General features: G+C 34.8%; 1 protein-coding gene across 1 annotated transcript; it reads left to right on the forward strand.

The window, feature by feature from the left end:
- The first annotated feature begins 655 nt into the window (after positions 1–655).
- Positions 656–23343, forward strand: LOC128985969 (menin-like). The gene is made up of 6 exons (XM_054405994.1): positions 656–1290; positions 2989–3141; positions 13516–13758; positions 14488–14695; positions 15226–15481; positions 16157–23343. The coding sequence occupies exons 1-6, from the start codon at positions 879–881 to the stop codon at positions 16652–16654; spliced, it is 1770 nt and encodes a 589-aa protein (XP_054261969.1). The 5' UTR covers positions 656–878; the 3' UTR covers positions 16655–23343.
- The last annotated feature ends 1517 nt before the right edge of the window (positions 23344–24860 follow it).

The raw sequence follows: 24860 nt of genomic DNA on the forward strand, positions 1-24860 counted from the left end.
CCTTATAACTTTAGAACGGATCAAAATTTTTAGAAACTATTTGCGGCATTGTAATCAGCGTAAAATTCCTGTTTGGAATAATGGGTCACAACCCTACCTTTACATTTGAAAAAAAAACTTTGTATCCAATATGGCGGATCCAAGATGGCGGCTAAAAATTTATACCAAGTAAAAATGAAGTACTTACTACTCTACAATGATCTGACGTGGTCCGGAGTTAATATCTTAAGAAATGTAGAAAAAAGTTGGGGGGGAACTCATTTAAAAATCACCCTGTATAATATGCATAACAAAATCATTAAAAAATGTTACATATTTCAAAAACCCCTCAACAAAAAGTTCGCTTTTAGATTATTTCCAATTATTGTTTTATGCTGTGACAAGTGGCTGACATCACCTCTTGTAAGAAAAAACAATTGTTGTAATTTTCTTCCTATCACTAATATCTTACTAGTAATTAAATTCAAACATATTTATGATATTACAGAGCAGTCACTTTATACTATATGATAAAAATATTTCGGTCTTCGTTGATCATATTAATATCGCATTGACCGACGTCACAGACACACGTCAATTGAATCGGAATTGTAACAGCTGTTTACTAACTAAACGATTATTATTGCTGAATGCTGAACTTGTTGTGGTTGTTGTTTGTGATCAATCCAATCAACTTGTTATTATTAGTCCTTGTTTATATTGTTATATGTTGAGCCAGTGAAAGTGATTTTTGTGAAATCGGGAAACAGTTCAGTTCCGTTTAATGAAGATGATTTCTAGTTTATCTCGTGCAGTGTTGTAGTTATGGCGATCGCGCGTTCTGGTAAAGCCGGTACAACAACGTAAATACAAAAAGTCCTTCACCTTGCCAAAACGACATGGCGGGTTTTCGACAGCTTGATCGGAAAGTTTTCCCGCTACAAGACATTCCTTCGGTTGTAAAATTTTTTAAGAAGGAATTAGACAGGAAACCTGAACCTGATTTAGCACTTCTATCTATTATTGTCGGTGCTATAGAAAATTCCATGACATGTAATAGGCCTTATCCGGCTAATAATGAAAATGATGAGTTTGGGCATCTTGTGCCTGTGGAATACCACATTGTGGAAACTCTTTACACTAAATTTCACACTATTATTAAATCAACAGTTGACATGTCCTTGTACAGTGATTTAAAATATGCCACTCGAGAACTAGTGAAGAGGGTATCAGACGTTATTTGGAATTCCTTAACCAGAAGTTACTACAAAGACAGAGCCCATCTACAGAGTCTGTATAGTTATTTAACAGGTAGGCCTACACAGTTGGGCTCGGCCTACATTGGGGCCACTTACTTTTAAGACCCTAACTAGGCCTACCCTACTCCCTAACTAGCCTATAAGTTAAACTTAAAACAGACTTTAAAGTTCAAAATGAGCCTAAGTACTTAACTTTAGTTATATTCATTACGCTGGTTACAGACAGAGAGGTTTTTGCAGTGGCAGGATACCTATATCACCGAAGCCGCTTGAGAAAATTGGCGTGCTTACACATGTAGCGGTTATAATACTGCCACCCATATATATATATATATAGAAAAAATGCCGCCAATTTCATTAGCTACAGACACTACACCTAGGCCTAACTTACTCTCGTAACTTGATGTTAGTTATTTACCTCTAAGCTACCGCATTATTGTGTAGTGGCTTCTCTGTTTTATGATTAATGTTCCATTGGTTTAATCAGTAAATTATTTAAGTTTTTAACTGTTAAATTATGATATGAACAGTCGACTTACCTAACTATTATAGCACTTTTGTAATAACTTTCAGTCGAAGGAAAAGAAGGCAACAGAAAAATCACGTTTTTTGAATCAATCCTATAAACACAAGTGGAAAATTTGCAAAAATTGACAAAACACACATAGGCTAATAGGTACCTACACAGTTTAATGATGTCAATTGCAAAAATCTAGGATGCTGTTGACAACTTCTAAGTTAGTTGACTGAGGAAATGGTATAAAACCCGCCAAATGTGTAAACGCCCATTTGATCTCATACGCCACTGCATGGACAAGAGCGGCTAAAACACCGCCTGCTGCAGTGGCACTGGACGGCTACACAGTGGCCGCCAATATGGCATTATGGTTGCGCAGCGGTCCTACCGCCCTTAGTGTAAACTTCCATATAGGCTAAACGTATAGACTAAGCCACTACCAAAGCAAGGGCAACGGTAGTTTTGCCGCTTTCATAGACATACAACTGCATTCATAGAGTTAACTCTAATGTACATAGGTAGGCCTATACATAGAGTGAAGACCCCCTTTTCCAACCCGACCCACCTAAGTTATGCCTAATTCAAATCAATAACTTAAAGCAAAAATAAATCATAAGTAGGGCTAAGCTATAACATGTGAATTACCACATCACATTAAATAAAAATACAACCGGTTGTGGCTTTTCAGGTCACCAGTAATAGGTTCTATTGTTAAATAGATTAGGTACCTACAGTTCAATTATAAATATTACGAAGATAGATTATAGTCGGGACCACGTAAGTTTGCAGTTGGTGACAGCCAATCACAAGACAAGGCTAGTGCGACATTGCCACATCGCCCGTTGACAACACTAATTAAAATATACCAAGCAATATTTTCAAATCAGCTGGTAGCCTATTATAAGATTTGGCAGCACTGCACGGTTCTTATTGGTTCATTCAAAACCATATGGTAAATAGGCTCCTCCCTCAACTGCAAACTTACGTGGTCCCGACTGTAGGCTAAACTTAACTTAATATGGAAAAATATATGCACATCATCTTAGTCCTAAGAGTTTTGTAAACAAACAGTTTAACCAGTTGAATTGTGGTTTCAAAGTTCTGCTAACTTGCCAAGTAAAAGGGTACGTTATGGATGCTAAACACAGGACATTCCAATTTTGAAGATTAGTAAGCTGTCGGTTACGGTACCTACCTACTGATGGTGTTTTCTGACAAGAGTGTTTTGTTCAGGTAACAAGCTGGACTGTTTTGGTGTGGCCTTCGCAGTGGTGGCTGCTTGTCAGGTGCTAGGGTTCAGTGACGTTCATCTTGCCCTGTCCGAGGATCATACTTGGGTTGTGTTTGGTGAGAACGGAGATCAGACAGCAGAAGTTACGTGGCATGGTGAGTACAATAAGCCTAAGCTTAAATGCCAATCATCTTAAACAGTTTCAGGAATGATTGTAAAACTTGATTTTATCATGTTGAGTGCTGACCATGTAGTAGCGTATTTCACCACCGTGTGGAAAAATTATGCCATTTCATTTCTCAATGTGAGGTCAGCTTTTGAAGGACATTCACGCGCCAGCAGCACTTTGTATTGGTCCTATATGAGCGCTTTGCAAAAGAGCTGGTGGTAAAACACCAGATATTTTGTCCTTTAGGTCCCAGATTTAAATCTGCCTAATAGGTTTAGCAATGGTGTGATCCTCTAGGACTAGTCTGAATATGTAAAATCTAGATCCTAGTGTCCTACGATGTCAAAGTAGACCATTGAAAAAATACTGTTGCGTTAAATTGTCGTTCATGGCATGTACCCAGGTCATCCCATCCACTACTAATGACCTGTTAACTCAGGGTGTCCACCGACCGGGAAAACCGGGAATTATGCGTGATTTTTGTATTTTACCGGGAATTTTCAATTTACCGCGATTGCGCATGAAGATGACGTTTCCTTGACCGCGGGAGACAGTGATGATTTCCAAACTGCCGTGGGATTTATTAGTGATTTTGCCGAAATCGTGCATGACGATGATGACGTATCCGTAACCGCAGTAAACGACGATGATGTTTCCCAGACCGCGGGAAACGACGATGACGTTTCCGTGACCGCGGGTGCAGACAATGATTTTTCCGTGACCGCGGGAGATGCTGATGACGTTTTCGTGACCACAGGTGACGACGATGACGTTTTTGTGACCACAGGTGACGACGACAGTAGCGCACTGTCATAGTTGGGGGCCTGGGGCGGCTTAGATGAGAGGGCCTTTTTTACATACATATATATACAAGTGAAATAATAAATACCATAGTACCCTGTTTAAAAATTATTTTATGTATACAATTATTTTAAACAGGGTGCCATGGTGTTTATTTAAAAAGTAACCCTAAACTAAACAGTGATTAGAAGTAAAAAGAAATATATGCTTTCAATGTATTTTGTATCACTGATTAAATGAGCTTACTTCAACTAGGTATTTTAAATGTAATCTATTATTGTATTTGAGAAAAATTTAATGATGCTAAATTAAAGTTCCTTTAAGTTTACATTTTACGTTTTTATGAGTTGGAGAGTCGTAATGAGCACGAGGACTCCAAGAAGTAACACAAATCAGGTTTTTTGTTGACAATTCTTTTAATTTTAGCGAATTTCCCATATAGGGAATAAGCTATTACCGTAGGTCTCATGGTAAGACCTAGACCCAAGACCGATTTACTTTTTCGTTTTGAGGTCCCCAGAGGCCAAAAACACCATCCGTTCAAATTCATATATATATATATATATATATATATATATATATATTTATATATGTGTCCGTTAGCGCGATAACTCGAGCAAAATTGATCCGATTTTGATGAAATTTGGTACAAACGTGTAAACCTACATTTATTCGAACGAGTTTGCGAACCAGCATAATCGGACCATGGGATCAGGGGTTTATGGGGGGTTTTATGGGGTAAAAATGGGGTTTTCTCATTTTTGACCCTAAAAACTTTAAATTTCTAAATTTATCTCTAGACCATTTTGAAGAGCTTAAAAAAACAAATAATTTAGTATATTGAAGTGTTTTTGAATGTTCATTGACTATGGAGAAAATTTAAAAAATTGTAAATTTAAAATTCCCATGTTATTCTTATGGAGAATAAATAAACTGTTCTAGTTTGCTTGTTTATGGATATATTTTAATGAAATTTGGCAATTTGGTTTATTTCATACTAAGCTATAAATATTTCAATTTGAAAAAACACACCTCAACATCTTCCCCGTAGCAGCAAACCTAACTACTCACTAAAATTAATGTTAGCCTATTTAAATAGGAAATAAATCTAAAAATTTATAGGGAATATTTTAGTAGAAATCAAGCCGGGTCAATGGAAATTCGCTTAGTATGCAGGTTTGGAGATACTATTTTTGTAAAAAATACATTGTATAATTATATTATCTTTATATTATACATTATATTTTGTACTATAATTGGTCCAAACTACTTCTGTGATCGGGGCAAAATGAACGATTATTGTCCTCGGTGAAGACAAAATCGTGAGCGTCCGTGTTTGTGGGGCCGTAATATCCGTCTCCCGCAGTCGCACGGGTTATCTCCGAGACTGTGGAGCAATCGTTAACCCTAGCAGTGGCCAACCGTCGCCTGGTGACGGTATGACGTTGATGCTTAGAATGGCCAATGTCGTCTGGTGACGGTATGGGCCGAAATTTTTTTAACGGTAAAAAAACACTTATAATCAACTCAGATGAGAATAATATATATACCATTCGAAAGATCACATTCTGAACTTTCATTTGATTACATAAACAAACCCTGTAGCAGGTATATAACAATGTCACGACGATTAGAAATCAAATGAAATTTTGGCGCGGTACTCCTTTTGCAGCCGACACTTGGGAACTGGCAAAACACGTCTTGTTTGGCATTACCCTGCTCGGGTAATTTTCGTCTTGGGATGTTGCGGGTGGTACCACTGGATAGCCATTGATTTTATCTTCATTGTGGTAGTGATATTTATAACTAAATATTGATTGCACAATCGGTACGATTTTATGAAAACAGCTGTTTTCGAAATTTCTAACAAATGGCCAACAGTCGTCTGGTGACAGTATGGAAAATACGAATTATATACAGTGAAAGTTATTATTACTAGTCATATAGTATATCATTTTGAAGAGGAAGAAATTTAGATTCAGAGAGTGGCAGCCCTGCACTCAGGGTTATTTCTGTATGCTCGCATGTAGACGACGGAAGTGAGTCATTACTGCTACAGTCTGTCAGCTGTCTTGTATTGCTATTGTTTGTTTGTGTTGTTGCCGGCGATTTATTACTAAATATGTTATTAGTTCGTAGTGTTAGTGTTAGTGAAGTGTTGTGTGTGTGTATAACAGTAATCTTCATGCATAAATATTACTGAATTGTGTGAAATAGTGTTCATAAAAGGTTGTATTTTGTTAGCATCATGTCCTAAAATGACGATTCTGACATTCAGAGATTGTTGTACCTATATAATGATATACCCAAGGTGTTATACATTTTTATAAAGGTAAATGAATACACTACAACATGTTTATAATGGTTTGGGGTAAACAATTTTGTAAAAAAGTTATAGCCTATACTAAATAGGCCTACTACTGTATTTTGTTAGCATCATGTTCAAAAATGACGATTCTTACATTCAGAGGTGCTATGTATGCTATATAATGATTTACCCAAGGTGTTATACATTTTTATAAAGGTAAATGAATACACTACAACATGTTTATATTGGTTTGGGTGTAAAAAATTTGGTAAAAAAATTATATAGGCTACTAAATACTGTACACTCCATTTTCTCGAAATGCGCAAAAAATTCAAAACGTTCTCAAATTGATACATAATCATAGGTGAAAATAACTTTTTACCATCATACTTATGACTTTTTTGGATTCCTTACTTCATTAGCTTTACAAATATGTAGGCTACATATCATCAGCCTACATAATGTTTCACAACACAAGCAAACACTGTAGGCTATAGTTTACACTTATTTGCGGTTTTGCGGTTATTGTATTATTATGTCCCTATTACGTACCTACAAAAAAAAATATTTCTAACATGTTATACATTTTTATGTAGGTAATTGAATACACTACAAGATTATTATGTTGGTTTGAAGTAAACAAATTTGGTACAAAAGTTGTATACTAAGTACTGTGAATTTTTTTCTCGAGAAATCGCTAAAATATAAAAACATTATTTTATATACGTATGTTTATAGGTAAAAAATTATTTTTACCATAAACTTTATGACTTTTTTTGATTCCTTACTTCATTAGCTTTACAAACATGTATATATCATTATTAGTATACACATATATTATAGAACTTTTTACAACATAAACTAACACTGTACGGTTTTCAATTTTTTCGGTTCTCCGTTTGTCATTATATTTCGCCCCAAAAACTTATTTAAAAAAATATTTTCCTAACATGTTATATATATATATAGAGGGAATTAGATTGTCTACAAAATGTATATAATGAATTTCCCATAAAAAAATCCGTAGAAAAAAAATGCAGAGGCCGCTTTTGAAATTTCAAAAAAAAAATCAAATTTTTTAATTTTTTTCACTTTACCGATAAAATACACTGTCTAAATCATTATGATATTACTATTTCTAGATTCTCCTGTTCTTTCCGAACAAAATGAATATGAGGTTGGCTAGGTTTACTTGTACGGTTGAATTTTTACGAATTTTCAAAAAATGGTCTGCAAAATCGCCAAAATGGGTTGGCCATTCCCCACTTCTAACATTGGCCACTGCTAGGGTTAACATGTCCTATGTTTACGGTGGAATAGTGAACATCTTTTGCGGTCGCAGGGACATATTTTACATGCCGAAATCGTTAACATCTCCGGCAAACGTGTTGACAACATTATCGTCCCCCCAATCGTGGCGAAATCGTGTACACCATTAATCTCCATGTCATCTTTCGTGGTTGCGAGACACTATCGTCACCCGCGAACGCTGGTAATGTAACGATCGCTGGGAGTCGTGATTTTCGATCGCGCAATCTTTGCAGACACTTCCGGTGATTGTGATAACAGATTATTATATTCTAACAGCAAAACTTATTTTCCAATTTTTGAGACCCAAGTAAGGCCCCTTCCTAGGCCGAGAGGCCCTCGGCAATCGCCGTGTTCAAAGTTAGGGGAATACGGCCCTGATTTGGGGGCCTATGTTGGAATGGGGCCTGGGGCGGACCGCCCCCGCTGCCCCCCGTTGGTACGCCACTGGACGACGATGATGTTTCCGTGACCGCGGGAGACGACGATGACGTTTCCTTGACCGCGGGAGACGACGATGACATTTCCGTGACCGCGGGTGACAATGATGATGTTTCAGTGACCGTGGAAGACGACAATGACTCGACCAACAATTTCAAAATGGCACACTTCTAGAAAGTTTTATTTTTATATTTTTTTAATGTCTTCATTTACCTTCAACGTGGTATTTATTTAATGTGTTTAAAAGGGTTTAAAGCTTAAATTGTCTACGAGCAATTTTTGTAATTTCTGCATTTTTATTTCTTTAGACCACTTGAAAAACAACCTATAACTCCAAAATTACATACTATATGAAAGTACATTTTTAAAGACATGGGTTGGTGTTGTAATACTTCAAATATTTGGTAAAATTGTAATTATCAGTATTAAGAATCTATTTTTCCGGTGTCTGTACAGAGATTGGATAAATTTTGGTTTCAACATATCACTATTTTTAAGAAGTTATTAATAAATTGCAGGTTTAAGGATTAGTTTTAAATTTTCGGGTTATTTAATCAGTAATGTATACAAATTGAATGCTTGTGTCGGTCCTGCTACACATGAGCGTCCATCCATATAGGCAAGAGGGGGCTCAAGCCCCCCCCCCCCCTTTGAGACCCTATCAGGGTGACCATACAGACTGAGAATTCTGGGTTTGCGTGAATTTTTAAATCAGGAACTATGTGCTACTTTTGTACTCACACAGGGAAAACCTGATTAAGGCTGCTGTCACGGTGGATTGCGATTGTCATCTGCGTGCGGACACAACAAGATCAAGAACATGTTAACTGCGGTCACTGAAAAATAGATAAATTCAAATCCAAAACATCTTGATTTTCCTTACATGTAGGCCTACAGGAGATCTTCAGTTGTCATGGCAAAATCATGAACGTCTTCCGAGGTCACGTCAAAATTGAGAACACTGTCACTAGTCACGGCAAGATGGAGAATATATTTCGCAGTCACAGTGAAATCATGAACATAATCAACGATCTCGGCGAAACCGTAACCATCTTCCGTGGCCACTGTAAAATAAAGAACATATTCTGCGGTCACGGCAAATTTGATATCATCTTCAGTAGTCTAGTCATAGTCAAATAATGAACTTCTTCCGCAGTCTGTCATCAACTACATCATCCTCGATCATGGTAAAATCGTATACATATTCGGTAGTCATTGTAAAATTGAGAACATCTTCAGTAGTCATAGTGAAATCATGAGCATTTCTGAGGTTTAAACAAATCTTGGACATTTACCGCTCTTGGACATGATCATCTCCAACAATCACGTTAAAATCGTCAATTTTTGTTCCTGCATCTTGCATCTTTTTGTAAATACTCTCAGCGGTCATCAAAAATTTGTGCGATCGGTTGGGCTCGACTCAATCCAAGCTTGGGCCGTCAATCATTTTCTGCCCGTACGAATCTCCCGTGCCAACCATTGGTCTGACCAAACCCGAAAATATGGAGTTACCGGACACTTAGAGGCGGTTCACGAGTACGGGGTTTCGTGGCCCGCGGTTATCGTTGATCTCGACCAATTTTAACCGACGGCCAAAAAATGGGTTCACGACATAGAGCGTTAGCCGAGATCAAGCTTAGCCGAGACCAACGCTGGCCGTCGATCAAGAGCAGGGATTAACGGGGAATTTTCGTTGGGAGGTTGGCAACAGCCACCTGCCGCGCCGCTGCTCGCGGTCGACGAGCCCCAAAACAAGAGGATGACATTGCGTCATAATGATTGGTTCATAAATTATTATAATTAAACAGAGTATTTACTGATATCGTATAAAAGGTTGTGGACTTGCACTTGAATTCATTATATACTAAAGTTTAAGGTTACTCAATTTATCATTGAATTATGAATAATACACTTTTACTGAATACATTGAATCGGGAAAATGCAATTATGTTTTTAAAAAAGTTTATACAAATCTTGGTAATGTTTGCAATAAAATTCGATTACCAATTATGTTCAAAAATAAGACATACTTTATCAGGTTTGCAGTTGTATCCAAACGTTCAAATTATTTAATAAAATGACTGCTCATTTCAAAGATTTATGAATATCTTTTATGTATCAGTAATTTGTATAAAAATAAATTTCTAGCAACAACTGGCTATTATAGGAGCAGAGATGCCTTCATACGTATACAGTAATAAACGTAAATATAAAATGGCAAACCTACAATAACATTTTATGACACCAAGATCTTTTAAATCGGTTCACAATTGGGGCTACAAACAGCACAGGCCTAAGAACTAAGCCCCTAAGAACATTTGCGCGCGCCAGACGGGCAGAGCGCAGCCCTAAGCATGAGAAAACAGGTTATAATTTAAAAAATATATTTTGTTGTAATACAACGTTTTGTATATTTAACTATATAATTTATCTTTTACCTCAGCAAATTGAAGCAATTTATTGTAAATCCCGATATGACAAATATTAAGACATTATCAGATGAAAAGGTCTTTCTTTAACAAATCTTAAATCATAAACATAATAATATAAACATATAATTTAAAACATACGAAATAAAATTTGGATACTTAAATAAAATGACCTATGTTTTATATGAATTTTATGGCGGAACAAAAATTGAACTAATTTTATACAATAAAAAATCTTAGACAAACCTAAAAGTGTGTGATGGAACAATTTTTATTTTGATATTATGATATTATTCAGCTTAAATAAAAGGATTCAAAATTGCTAAAATAAATATAAAGAATTTACAAAATAAGATTCGATTGCAATTTAAATTTATATGAATATGTTAAGCTATTAGTTATATTTTTACTTAGTAATAATTAATCAAAATGCCTCAACAGTTACTTTTTACGATGTTTTGCATGTTTTCGGCTATCAGTAGTAAAAAAATTTAAAAAATAAATATCATGTTGAGGGTAATGAAATTGTTCGGAATTTAATGCCGAATCCGAATATAACATTCTTTTTGCTAACAAAAAAACAATAAACGAGCAAATGAGATAATCCCGACATGATGTCACCTTGACCCTGCCCCCTAGCAGGGTTAAGTTGAAGACCAAAACCATTGTTATTTACGCTCGAGATTATCCAGTTTGCGCTAGACTATGACTCGTGAACCCGACATTTGGCCCGGGGTTTTCTCTAATTGAACCCGTGAAGCCGACTTTTTGCGCTCGGGTTTATCCCTGTCATAATTGGGTGAAGTTTATCTGTCTGCGCTCGAGCGCGGGTAACCTCGTACTCGTGAAGCCGATTTACAAGCCGCGGCCCAAAAAACCGGCTATAACTGGATTTTGCGCTCGAACTAAGGATAACCCGTGACTCGTGAACCGCCTCTTAGTAGAAGGTACACTTGGGGACTAGGAATCAAGACCGGGAAAACCAATTTTTTTTTGGGGGGGAAATCTGGAAAAAATAGGGGGTCTAGGAGTTCTGCCCAAATCAACCAATTTTTTTCAGATTGTGGAGTAAATTTTAACAGTTAAAATTATTCATATTATGCCATTCATATCATGTGACCACAGTAGTAATAAGCCTATTTAAATTTAAAAGACAAAGCAACAACATATAAATTGACATTTAAAGCAAATTAAAGTTTAAAAATAGTGTAAAAGCAAACTTTTTAGATCTAAATTTTAATCATATTTCTCAAGTAACTCCTAAGACCACTCTTTTTACTTGGGGTTTATTCCCAAGCTGATTTACAGCCAGTGCTGCCAACGTATTTAGCGTGCATACGAATAAGTGTGAAACCACGTAATTGAAAACATGCGGACCTTGTCTGCATGTTACGCACTCACTATTTCGTGCCTTCACATTGCAAATCTGGAGTGAGACAAAGTAATTAGAGTGAGACAATGTTAACATTGTCTCACTGATGAGTGAATTGGCCACTTTGCTTTCTCAAATCAGTGAGAGAACATGTTCATTGTTAGGTAACTGTAGGAAAAGATATTTTTTGGACTCAACGGCACTCAGTGCATTGGCCGTTCCCAGTCCTGGTTGTGGCTTTTCAATTGAAAATCAAATCAGGCAAATGGAAATTCACTTAGTCTGCAGGTTTGCTGCGGTGGGGGTATTGATACTTGTATCCTCATTAATTGATAGCCCAATGATAGCTGGTGTTATCTGGGTCCAGAATTGGCCTTGCTAATCCAAACACAGTTTCTTATCCACTGTTAGCTATGTAATAAAATACATGATAATTCACTTGTTACCTATAAAGCTACGCTGGCTGAATTTCTGAAACAGTCTTACTTCTGGAATTATAATAGGTCTAGTCCATCTGTGCTTACACAAGTGGTCTTAATTAGTGATAACTATTACTCTCATTTCAAACTTACTAAATGACACAAAACATATATTACTTTTGCATATACAGTAGGTTTACATTATACTTTTATATAACACATGAATATTTAGAATTGTTGAAAGAGTAATATAATTAAAAATGTTCACAAAACAAGACTTTTATCTCTGACCAAAAATGTTACAGATAGGTAAAGTTCAATTAAATGTTTAGGAGTTAAAGTGTAAAACATATCTTACGCATTTTTTATATCAATTTTAAAATTATTATTGAATTTCATGCTTTTTCCCCAAAATTTACAGCGTTTTAAACTTCAAACTTCTGCAACATTGCTGTTAAATAAAATACCATATTCTTGTCAAAAAACAGTGGCTGTAGTCAGTAGTAGGCCTATATGTGACAAATATTGATTATATTTAAATGTATACTTGAAGTAACTGTCATTCTTCAGTCTAAGTTACAGCAACTTTTATTGCAACCCGTTGAACCGAAATTCCAGTTAAATGAAACCATGGTAAAATAATAATTACTAAATCAGGAAACATCAGTAAATATTGTTAAGTAAGATTTTGTGCATAGCAAACGATTGTAGATTTTAGGATGACAGTAATAATAATACAGTAGAGTCCCGCAAACTCGGCTTAATGTGGACTGGAAGGATGCCGAGTTTGTGAAATGCCAGGTTATCGGAACTAGGGTTAAAAATAAGAACAATACAATTTTAAAGCTTTTTAACCGCCTTTTTTTATTAGTCATTATTAAGTCATCAGATATAGTACAACATACCCTTGGTACGAGTTGTGAATGATTTGACTTGAGCTGGCTTGAGTCCATGTTTAACTAAGACTCTAAAAATCACTAATTATCTGAGCCAGGTGATTGCCGAGTTATTCAGACTGCCGGGTTATCGAGTGCCGATTTTGCGGGACTCTACTGTAATATAAAATAGATGATCCGAAATAGTCTTGCCTTCGTATTTTTGTTGCGGTTCGCATGTATTTAAGTTAATTGGGGTTACATTCACGTTCTATTTTGACAAAAGTTCTTTAATACAATATTTTATTCTATAATATGAATATAATAAAATAGGTACCTAATAGTACTCTAGATGTTCAACCTCTTGTCAAGTGTAAGTTACTAAGCTATGTTTGCCGCTGTCATAGGCAAGGGTAGTGAGGACAAGCGAGGTCAAGAGGTCACGCCCGGGGTCGGTTCTCACTCGTGGCTCTACGTCAATGGCTACCCCATCATCTGTGACCGGTGGATGGAGGTGGCAGCACTGGTGTCTACCATCAACCCGTCGCTCAGTATCACCAACGATGTTGTCGAGGTGGCGCTACTGCAACAGGAGTTGTTGTGGGTGTTGTACGACCTCGGGCACTTGGCACAGTTCCCGATCGCCATAGGTAGCTTTACTATTCTACAGATTTTTTAAATAAGCGTAGATGAATGGTGTGAAAAACAATATATACCAGTTGTTCCACAAAGAGGTTGCTATTTTTAAATGATTATACCAACTTGATAGTCCACACCTATAATAAATGCATATGGTATCTAAAAATATTTCTCTCAGTGCATTGCGACTAATAAGTACAAAATGGTTTAACGTCACAATAATGGTGTATTTTTGCTGAATCAGGTAATTTTATTTGCAAAACCATTTGTAATTAATTCTAGATTTTTACAATGCTACATATAGGTGGATAAAATTAAAGAAATTAAAATTATAGCATAGTAGTGAATAATAAAACACACTACTTTGATTCCAAAACCCTTCAGTCAAACTGCTGTCCATCAATCGCTTTGTATTATAAGTTTTACCCTCAAGTTGTTGTTTTTTGCAATATCTTATGTTATTTTGACCCCTTTTTTTGATTGAAATGTTGTGCATTTTATTTACTTTTCAAATTTTGATAACTGTGATATTAGTTTTAGGCTTATCAACTAGACATGTTTTTTATTAGACTTCAATGTACATTGTAACATACTTGATCTGCAAGTAAAATGTTGACTTCTCCAAGGCATTGTTAAATATGTCTATTATTTATTGGAAATAATTCTTCATTCTATATGAATGTTGTTTGTAGGTTATAGTCAAACTAGCTTAAGCTATATGAAAGGTGTTCCACTTTTAGGCAACCTGGCTGACCTGGAGGAGATCAATCCGACGCAGGGACGTCCCCCGTGCTCGTCGCTGTTCCAAGAAGCCATCTTGTCTGCTCGCAAATACTACAACAACCAACATGTCTACCCGTACACTTACCAGGCGGGCTACTTCTACCGCCATAACATGTACAAGGAGGCTTTTGAGAGTTGGGCCAACGCCAGTGACGTCATCCGCCTGTGAGTATACAGAGAATCATTAAACTGAATATTGATGTTTATTGGGAAAGAATTATAGGCCTATTGCAACCTAAAAGATCTATCTTGTCCTCCAAACTTGGATCTGGTCCTGCCTAATGCACCCGATCCAGCCCTGATTCCAGCCAGGATTCTAACGGGGGAATGTACCTAATCCACCTGGTTCAGTCCACAACACCTCTTTCTCTGGCGCATCAGTGTACCTCCTAAGGGTATGATTTCTGAATTGTTGCCTGAATTCTCCCACCAATATAAATTTCAAATAATAAATAAAACTGTATTGTCACATCGATGTCAAATATAAGTAAACAAACTATGAAACATAAGACATTGACAAAACTTAACTTGAACTCCTTACTCCTTGGTTCCTAAAGTATTTTCTTAGGAAAACAGTGGATGTAAATAACAGATCTTTTTCATTGTCGGGGGATGAATCTCAATATCCTCAATTGTCATAGTGCTTAAATAGATTAATTTTACCAAAGTGGTGTAACAGTAATGTTTTTCTCCAGTTACAACTATTCCCGAGACGACGAAGAGATTTACAAGGAGTTAATGGAGATCGCTAACGAGTTGATTCCTCACATAATGAAGGTGGTGAGCTCCGGCCACAGCGCTCGGTCGATCCTTAAAGATCCCGAGTGTTTTGCGTATCTGCTGCGGTTCTACGACGGCATCTGCCAGTGGGAGGAAGGTAGCCCAACCCCTGTGTTGCACATCGGCTGGGCAAAACCCCTCGTCAACACTATCTCTAAATTTGATGCAGAGGTAAAGAAATCTCCTTAGAAGTTTTCAAAAATAAAAAAAAACCTTTGAAAATCGCCTCGGTAGTTCTTAGACAGTTTTAAAGGATGCAATTTTTTGTAGGCCTAACTTATCACATGCTGCTATATGTTTGATGCATAACCCACAATACTTATAAAACTTTCCTTGAGTATTTTTGGCCCCTCTAGATGTTTTTATTTCCTGTTCTTCCTTTAAAAAGTCTTCCCATATCTAATTGAGGATATTTATAACATACCGTAATATTATTTAATGGGAAATCTAGACAGTAAATTTCAATAGTGTTACTATTGTTAGAGATTTTGATTTGTTCATAATTAATTGATAGATCCTGAGCGGAAATTTAACACTCAACAAGTTTTGAATTTAATGTGGGTCATGTGAGAAATATATATGATAAACAGCTTAAAAGTTCAATTGTTCCCAAATGAATTAAAATTACTATTGATTGTCAGATATAGGTTTGGTTGTTTTAAACTTAAGAATGAGATGTGAATCAAATCAAATCCACACATTAATTGAAACTGTTTTTATTTTCAAACAAAACAATTAAAAGACACGAAAATGTTTCATCTCCAACATAATGGCTTGTAGTTGTAAACCCACAAACCTCACTACCTTATTTTTATTTATAATTTCAATTTTCATTGAATTTTTCAGGTGAGATCACAAGTGGTTATTTTACCAGGCGGTCTACTTGAAGGGTCAGAAAAGGACGGAAAAGAGGGTGGTGACGTGATCAACAACAATAACGACTGTTGTAAAACCCGTGAAGGCGATCTGATCTCCTCGCTGGAGTCCAAAGTCAAAGACAAACAAGCCGCACTTCACCCGAGCATCGAAGCTCTGACTGCTGCGTGCGGCGAGAGAATTCTCAACCGAGACTTTCTCATTCAGGGCGGTGGAGAACCGTTTGTGGGCGGCGCCGAACTGGCATCCTCATCTAATGTCGATCTTTTGAAAACGGAAACCACTCAGCCGAAACTGGTGTTGCACAGTGAGAAGATGAGAGGACTGAAGGATCTTCTGTTGGCGGAGAAACTGAACACTCACGCCATCAGTCTGCAACTGACGGCTCAGTCTCAGGTGCAGGTAGGTAAGAAGGTGAGGGAGGAGCAAGGATTGGGCACCCGACCCAAGCGAACCAGGAGAGAGTAACTGAGGGTAAAATCAAAACTTATTTGAGGAGGGATTCTGGGAGATCGGATTCGAATTTTGAAAATCAACTGTCGATTCTGGTTTGTTTTATTTACGAAAATACAGTAAAACCCTAACCAACCAAAAAGAGGCAAGGCCGGTTTGGATAACTCATTTTTCAGTTATTGAGTGTTTTTAATATAAGAAGTATTTTAATCCTAAGCGATTCAACATTCAACTTTATTTCATTACGTTACAACATTCAATTTTTACATTGTTTCAATTGTCATCTTAAAATCTACTATTTTATTTTCCCAGCTGCCAACTACCCGCTCTACAGCAGACAAATCCTGTTGTCTAGCTTATTTTCCTTTCCAATGGATTTTAATATTTTATTATGGCTTCGATTTGGGGTTTGGTTAGAATGGGGTTTACTGTACATTTACAAAGCATTCTCAACTTCAATTGCAAGTAAGTTTTTTTGTTGTTTTTAAAGGTGACAAGTACTTATTTAATTAGTTTCAATGGTACAACTTATCCATTTGAGGTTGAATGGTATGTGTCGCAAGAATGTTTTGGTAATTTTTAATTTTTTAACAATGCATCTAATCAAAATGTTTTAAAACTTCAAATGTATTTAGAAATTAAGTTAAATGTTCCAAATGTTACAATAGAACAATCTATGTTTGGTTAAAAACTACTTCTAAAACATCTTTCAGCACTCATATGTCCATGTTGTTTATATCTTTCAACCTCAAAGGGTTATAAAAAAACTAATTTTGTCACATGAATGATTTCAGCAATTTTTTACAACTTTTTATTACCGGTTATATTTTACAAACCCAGTTTTTGTTGTGTTAAAAACTTGTCAAAACGTTTGACATTAAAATGACAGATGATCTATCTTTGATTCCATATGCCATCTTTTTCGAATATTGAGTAAGCAATTTGGAGGCTTGTGTAAGTCGTAAATTTTTTAGTCTACTCGTAATCTCTAGTCCTCTACTAGGTTTATGGAAGATTATGTGATCATCTCCTAATCGGTGTTTGCCTTAGGGTTTGTTTTGTTTTATTGCGCTTTTTACAAAGTCATTTTCAAAAATGAGATTTTGAAGGTTATTTAAATTTTTAATTTCAAAGCTGCAGTTTTAATTTATTCTAAGTGTTATTTTTTAATTGTTTCCTTAATACTCTTGTTAAGTGTTTGACATTGTTTTTGTTGTGATAAATGTCTAATTTATAATTTTGACGCAAGCACTTAAAGTGTATTTAGTCTACTAAGTTATGTGAGCAGGCTTTAAATGTTGGGTCAACGACTGATCATCGTTATCAATTAATAAATAATTAATTGTTGTTTTATCGTTTACTTATTTAATGTTTTACATTTTTTTGGAGTTGTTTATTTCTAAGAGAAAATTGGTACTAAAATATTTTGACGTGAAACTCCTTATATTATTGAATTTTTGAAGAGTTGGCTTACATATAAAGAAGTCGTTAAAGTTTAAGTCTTTAAACAATCTGTTCGGAAAGATATAAACCATTCTTTAAGCTTTAAGTATGTTGACCCGATATCAAAACTGTTGCTTTTAGATCTGTATTTTTAGTGTTTTAGAGTATATTTTTTATATTGTACTCCCTAGCAGAGATGCTGTTATGTACTTAGGTCAGTTGGTTGGTGCAAACATGGAAGGTGCACATAAAAACATTTTTGTATCATGTCAGTTGCAGAGTAAAAGTATTCATACTATAAAGTTATGTTAAGTTTTAAAACTTGTTGACGTTAGTAGTTGATATTCGATCAATTGTGATCACATCATGAGTTTGTAACTTGAGACTTGGGTCTATCACTGTATAATCTTTTCAGTAATGTTAGGTCTTGGTTGTGCTTTTAACATGGTTTAGGTTGTGGCACGTATCACAGTGAAAATTTGACCACACCTTTTTTTGACATTATGATTATGAATACACTGAAACAACTGTTTAGGTTCCTCGATACTGATTTTGTCAATGTAAACTTATAATTTGACCTCATAAAAAAATGAAAACACTGGAATGATGACAAATGTAAAACTATTATCTACTTAAGGTTATCCCACTTAAAAACCCCGTATAAGGATTCTTAAATATTTGTCATTAAATTTCATTACCATGATGGAAATGTAATCTTTAAATAATTAGCTTTACTAATATTAATATAAGACGTAATATCCTTAGTAGTTTTGTTTTTTCAAACTTTCATGTTTAATTGGCTTAAAAAACTTGTTTTCAAGTTTAAAGAGGAATTTTTGAATATTTATTACCAGTTTTTGTAAACTATTTATTGGACATTCACGGTGCCGCTAAAATAATTGCACTGTGGCTAAGTCACAATTTGACATTTGTTGTTTGTTGCAATATTTAAAAAATGAATAATGTACATATTGTAGTTATTCAAACAATATGAACTGTTATACTGAACTAAACCATTTTTATATACCGTAAATACTGAGTGAACTAATTATTTTACCCTTGAAAAAAATATTTTTTTGGATTTTCAATAGTTATAAAATTGTTTTCAAATACATGTTGAATAAGTTTCTTACATTGAAGTGAAACTAAGAGGGCCGCCCCAAAATGAACATACATTTTGCAATGACGCTGCACGGTTCGATGCTTTTTCCGCCATCCTAGTATCAGAGTGTTTCTACACCCGGTATACATCCAACTACAGCAACAGAATTGTTTTATCAATAGTTGTCTGATGTGAAGTGTAACAACAGTGCTATCTTTGCAGACTGTCCCGCCAATAATTGTAAATGAGCTGTGTAATCAGATTTTTGTTCGCAAAATTTCACACACCAATTAATTGTAATTTATCGCCAGGTTTGGGATTTTTATGGCAAAGGAGTAATGAGCCTAGTGGTTAGTCGTGCATTGAATTAAAGTCGTGCTTTAAAAATTAATTAAAACCTTTTTTACTCTTCGTCGCAAGTCTCAGTTTTTTTATCGATCAAAACTTTGGAATCCATTAGAAACCAAATTTCTGTGGACCAAGTTTTTTATGCAATTTTATGAACCAAGCTCCGTGAAATTAAGGGAAAATGTTATTGTAAATATAATTGTGAAACCCTGATTTTCACAAATTTTTGGTTGTTGACTCCCTATCAGTTCAACAGCCAATAGAATAGGCCTAACACTGGTCATGATTGTGAACATTTGTTTGGATAATTTTAACATTAATTCTCCATTTTCTTACACAGCCTTTAATTACAACTACTTTGTTATGAATATCACAAATCTGCTGATTTATTTCCATTTGCTTTGGATTTTTCAACAAAAAACTTATCACAGTACAACTCGCAGGATTTCCAATGACAATTTAACACTTCACTTCAGACAATGTACGAGAGATTATTCGCATGCCCCTATGGCTGGATGCATACTGAGTGTAGGAACGCACTAAGACGGTGGCAGTAGAGCCGCCTCTAGCGGAATAGATGCGAAACATCTGTTACTTTCTGGACAGTCCTTGTATTTTTTCAACTCGTTGAAGCTACATAAATTGAAAGTATGAATTTAATGTGTCTAATTTGATCATTTACATTTACAGTTTTGCCATACATTTAAAACTGCTAAGCCAACATCGTAGTTTGTCGGTGTCAAATTTTTTGTCAAGATTCATTTTGGTTCTTTAACTTATTAAAATGTTAACCTTTCGCATGAATTGATAAATTTTCCATACTTTATTGTAACTAAATTAGGTATCACTAAAGATTTGAGTGGATTTGTATGGCCACAAAACACAATACTGTTCAGGAACTATGACGGAAACTTAATCTTGGTCATTGATGGATTAAAGCCCGAATATAAAATTACATTTTACAGATTTGGCCTTGCTTAAAAATTACAGTTTTAGCATTTTGACATTTTATATGATTGGAATTGGAAGATTGTGTTAAGTTTTTTGTAAATAACTATTTCTAGTACAAATTTGAGGAAGTCTTTCACTTGTTTATCCTAATGTTAAAATTTGTGTTTTCAAACTACTGTATCTATTTAAGAATGTGTTTGTTAAGGTCAATTAGGAATGACAAAAAAGTTTTATTTAAAAAGAGTTCAACCGATCTTAGTTTTTATTTATAACTAGAATCTAGAAAGAGTTCAAATATATTATTAAACTGTTGCAGTCATGTTTCTTCAAAACAATGTTTAAGCACATAGTCTCTACAACTGTTTTCTACTATGTTTTTTGATAAGAAATATTAATTTTAATCTACCTGTGTGTTGGTAGGTTTTCAGTTTTTATCTTTGGTAATGTTATTAAACTAAACCTACTAAACCTTTTTCTGTCCTAAAATTAATCTGTTTTTCTTGGGATTTCAGTACCTAAACATAATATTGTAGTGATTTTAAAGTAACGTAACAATAAATCAGTATTATTAACATATTGGTACAGTCATGCTATAATTTATTAATATAGCAACTATTTTCATGAAGCCGGTAGCGGCATATAGATATCCTGTTAAGCTGCATGTTATCGTAGTTAAATGCAATATATACCGTTGAACCATGATGTTTTATGTGATTGTTAGGTACTGTGTAAATAAACAGAAACATGTCAATAATAGAAACAGTTAGCTTTCTCTATTTAGGCGAAGTTTTATACTGGCTCAGTCATGGGCGAATGTCAGAAATGTTGAAAAGGTTGAAACCCTTTTCAGGTTTTTGCTGCTGTTTTGGTTAGTTTTAATAGTTTTACTAATAACTCACTTGTAGAATCCACAATTTGTAATGCTTATAATAATAGATTTTATGGGATATTTTAAATGGTGCTGTCCTTAAATACTTTAAGCAATGATGTTTTTAAATATTTTTTCCTTAAAATATGACATACTTTATTTACTACTACTACTACTACTTTATTCACCCTTGTTTTAAATCATTATTCACATAGGTTTTTGTGTTGTTCAATATGAATGAGTGCTGAGTGTGCACATTTAGACTTTGGGTGCTTTTAATTGTTTTAAACTGTTCACTTAATGGTTAGATGGGATCGTTTTATAATCTAATTGATCATAAAATTACTTGTTCCTTTGCTAATAAGTAGGCTATATAATTGTTTTATATTATGTGTACCCTAAATTTAATTAATGTTGCCGAAACAATTTGCATCTAAATTTTAGAAAGTATGTAATGTTTTTATTTTAATATTGCTAGAATGATGTTGAGATTTTTAGTGATCACAAGGCTGATTTTTAAATGCAAAAGAATGCATCTTATAATTCTTTGGTTTATTTTCAGTGTTTAAAATACAATAATACATTGTTAAAACTTTGGTAGCTACATTCCATTGGTCATCTTGCCAAGCTAAGATCATAATCGTCAGCAAGAATATTTAAAAATTCAAGTGTTTGAACTCTTTTCAGTTCTAAGCCAAATATTTTTCCATCAAAATTGTTTATGAAGTATCTATAATTTATCACCTAGGCAGGTCTCGATAATGAAAATTACTATTTTTGTTTCAATATCTTTGTTGCAATGGTATTGTTAAATAGGCCTAGTATTTGAACACTGTTTTACTATGCAAATTGGTCATCTGCCATCTTTTAGTGGACAAAATTATGATAGCTTTTAGTTTTATTCTTGTTTACCACATTGTAAAAACAACAATTCAAAACCATTGAAGGGATCAAAACTCATGAATTACATTTAAAATGCTTAGTACTGAAAGAGTTCATCGAACGAATATCAATGTTTTCTATTTTAAAATTTTGTTTACAGTTTTAATTTGCAAAAAGATATTTGATTATTTTGTTTCAGTCCTTGACACCTAGTTTTCTTGTTTAGATTACTGTTACGTTGTAAATATGCAGCTGCAAGTGGCCAACTGTTAAATGATAAGGTGTATTGTAAAATGATGTAAATAACTGATTAGGGTTGATTGTAGGTTTAGTGCAAGGCTGCTGCAACTTTGGGGATGGGCTCGCTTTTTTGCATTTTTTTACCAGGAATGGAGGGTTCTTAATTGTTTGAATTTTTTACTCAAGTTGTTTTTTGTTTGTTAGATCTAGATCTGTGTAGATCGTAAATAATGTTGAAAAAATAATGTTATGTCAAATGGCATATATGTCCTCATGAAATGTTTTTTTTTTTATGTAATGATAACATTTTGAAATTGCGTATCTCCATTTCTGGTTTCTGAAAGTAAGGTAGTTTATTTTAATGCAATTTTTATGTAGTTTTTTTCTTCTCAGGTTTTAGTAACTTTCTCAGGTTTAGTTTCGGCTCATCCTAAAGTCCCATGACTGTGATGACTGTTATTTATAAGGTGAATAGATTTCCAAGTATTTTTGTAAAAGTGATGTAAATTAACTATTGAAATATTCAGTGTTGTACGTTATACTATTTATTTGGGTGCTTTTGAAGTTTGTCTTTGGAACCCTTTAGATTTACTCACCTGGGGTGAACATAATATGTTTATTTAACTACTGTAATTCCACCAGGAAAGTTAAAAATCTCACCAACCCTAATGACATAACCTTTTACTTTGAACTTCCCCTATGTCCATGTCATGTTCCGAAGCTAAAGCAATTATCAAAAATATATGTCTTAGCTAAGTAGTAAGTTAACACCTCTATTACTAGCTTCAGACTTTGATGTATACATTGTGTGTATCATAATGTTTCAGTGTAATAGATGAATCTATCAAAATAATAGTGGACTGAAAGCAACTTGTGTTCTGAAATTTATTTCACACCAAATTCCCCCAATTGAACAAATACCCCCGCCGCAGCAAACCTGCAGACTAAGCGAATTTCAACTCGTCTGATTACATTTTTACTAAAATATTTCCATAAATAAGACATATTATTCCCTATTTAAATAACATTAGATTTAACGAGTGCTTAGGTTTGCTGCTACGGGGAAGGTAAAAAGTGTTTTTTTGACCATACGTCAATAGTATAGGATGAAATAAATAAATTTGCCAAATTTTATCAATATATACCCATAAACAAGTAAACTACAACAATTTTCATTTTCTCCATAAGAATAACATGGGAATTTTTAATTACACTATTTTTGAATTTTCTCCGTGACCGTTAGGCATACAACAGCGCTTCAATATACTAAATTATTTCTTTTTTTAAGCTCTACAAAACGGTTTGGAAAGAAATCGCAAAATTTTTGGTTTTTAGGTTCAAAAATGGAAAAACCCATTTTTACCCCATAAAACCCCCATAAACCCCCGTTCCCATGGTCCGATTATGCTGGATCGCAAACTCGTTCGAATAAACGTAGGTTTACACGTTTGTACCAAATTTCATTAAAATCGGATCATTTTTGCTCGAGTTATCGCGCTAACGGACACATATATATATATATATATATGAATTTGAACGGATGGTGTTTTTGGCCTCTAGGGACCTCAAAATGAAAAATTAAATCGGTCTCGGGTCCAGGTCTTACCATGAGTACTACGGTAATAGCTTATTCCCTATATGGGAAATTCGCTAAAATATAACCCTTAACCTTAACCAATGTTCACTTACAATGATTTAAAACATTTTTGTGTACTCATGTTTTTTTACCATTATTTGACATGTTGAGTTAGGCTGGTGTTTTAGATTTTCTCAGTTTAAATAAGCCCCACAGAATTACTGATACCTGAAAGTGCGCTAATTATTGTTTCTTTATTAACTGTTTCTTTGCAGGTCTCCAAATAATTAGTTTTATTGAAAGTTTTGAATCAGTATTAGCATAAATAGTAGATTTCTCATCCTTATGGAACAGTTGAAGCCAATTTTATTGCCAGTTCTGTTCAGTGCATTGTGAAGGATTTTTTTTGTTTACGATTTGTTTTTTGTTATTTCAGTCATTTAAAATCTCCTTTAACCAAATAGTACAATGAGAAGTCTTCTTTTGTTGGTTAGTCGATGGTATTAGTCAAGACAGCGTTGGACATGAAAAGATGGACACCACAAACCTGGGTCAATATTGCTTGCAAACTCCTGAAACCTCTGGCTGTGCAATGCTTGAGGCTTAAAGGGTAGACCGGGATTGCGCCAGTGGTTTGAAAAGGGTCAGCCTGGCACGGACCGGGATTATGCCAACGCTACCCCAGGTAGCCGGGTAATCGAGCAAAAGATGGAATATTATAACCCAACCTAACCCGATAATGAAGGGAGAAACTAATGTTGAAGTATATTCTGAAATTGAAGAAATGCCGCATTGGAGCAATGACGGTGCA

The sequence above is a fragment of the Macrosteles quadrilineatus genome, unplaced genomic scaffold (genome assembly GCF_028750875.1).
Source record: "Macrosteles quadrilineatus isolate MER2022 unplaced genomic scaffold, UCM_ALF_1.0 Scaffold_2__2_contigs__length_208266976, whole genome shotgun sequence".
Classification (NCBI taxonomy): Eukaryota; Metazoa; Arthropoda; class Insecta; order Hemiptera; family Cicadellidae; genus Macrosteles; species Macrosteles quadrilineatus.

Excerpts from the sequence above, each read along its gene's own strand:
- LOC128985969 (XM_054405994.1), top strand. The coding sequence starts at position 879 with ATGGCGGGTTTTCGACAGCTTGATCGGAAAGTTTTCCCGCTACAAGAC. Across the intron at positions 1,291-2,988 it reads TCTGTATAGTTATTTAACAG|GTAACAAGCTGGACTGTTTT; the intron begins GTAGGCCTACAC and ends TGTTTTGTTCAG. Across the intron at positions 15,482-16,156 it reads TCTCTAAATTTGATGCAGAG|GTGAGATCACAAGTGGTTAT; the intron begins GTAAAGAAATCT and ends TGAATTTTTCAG.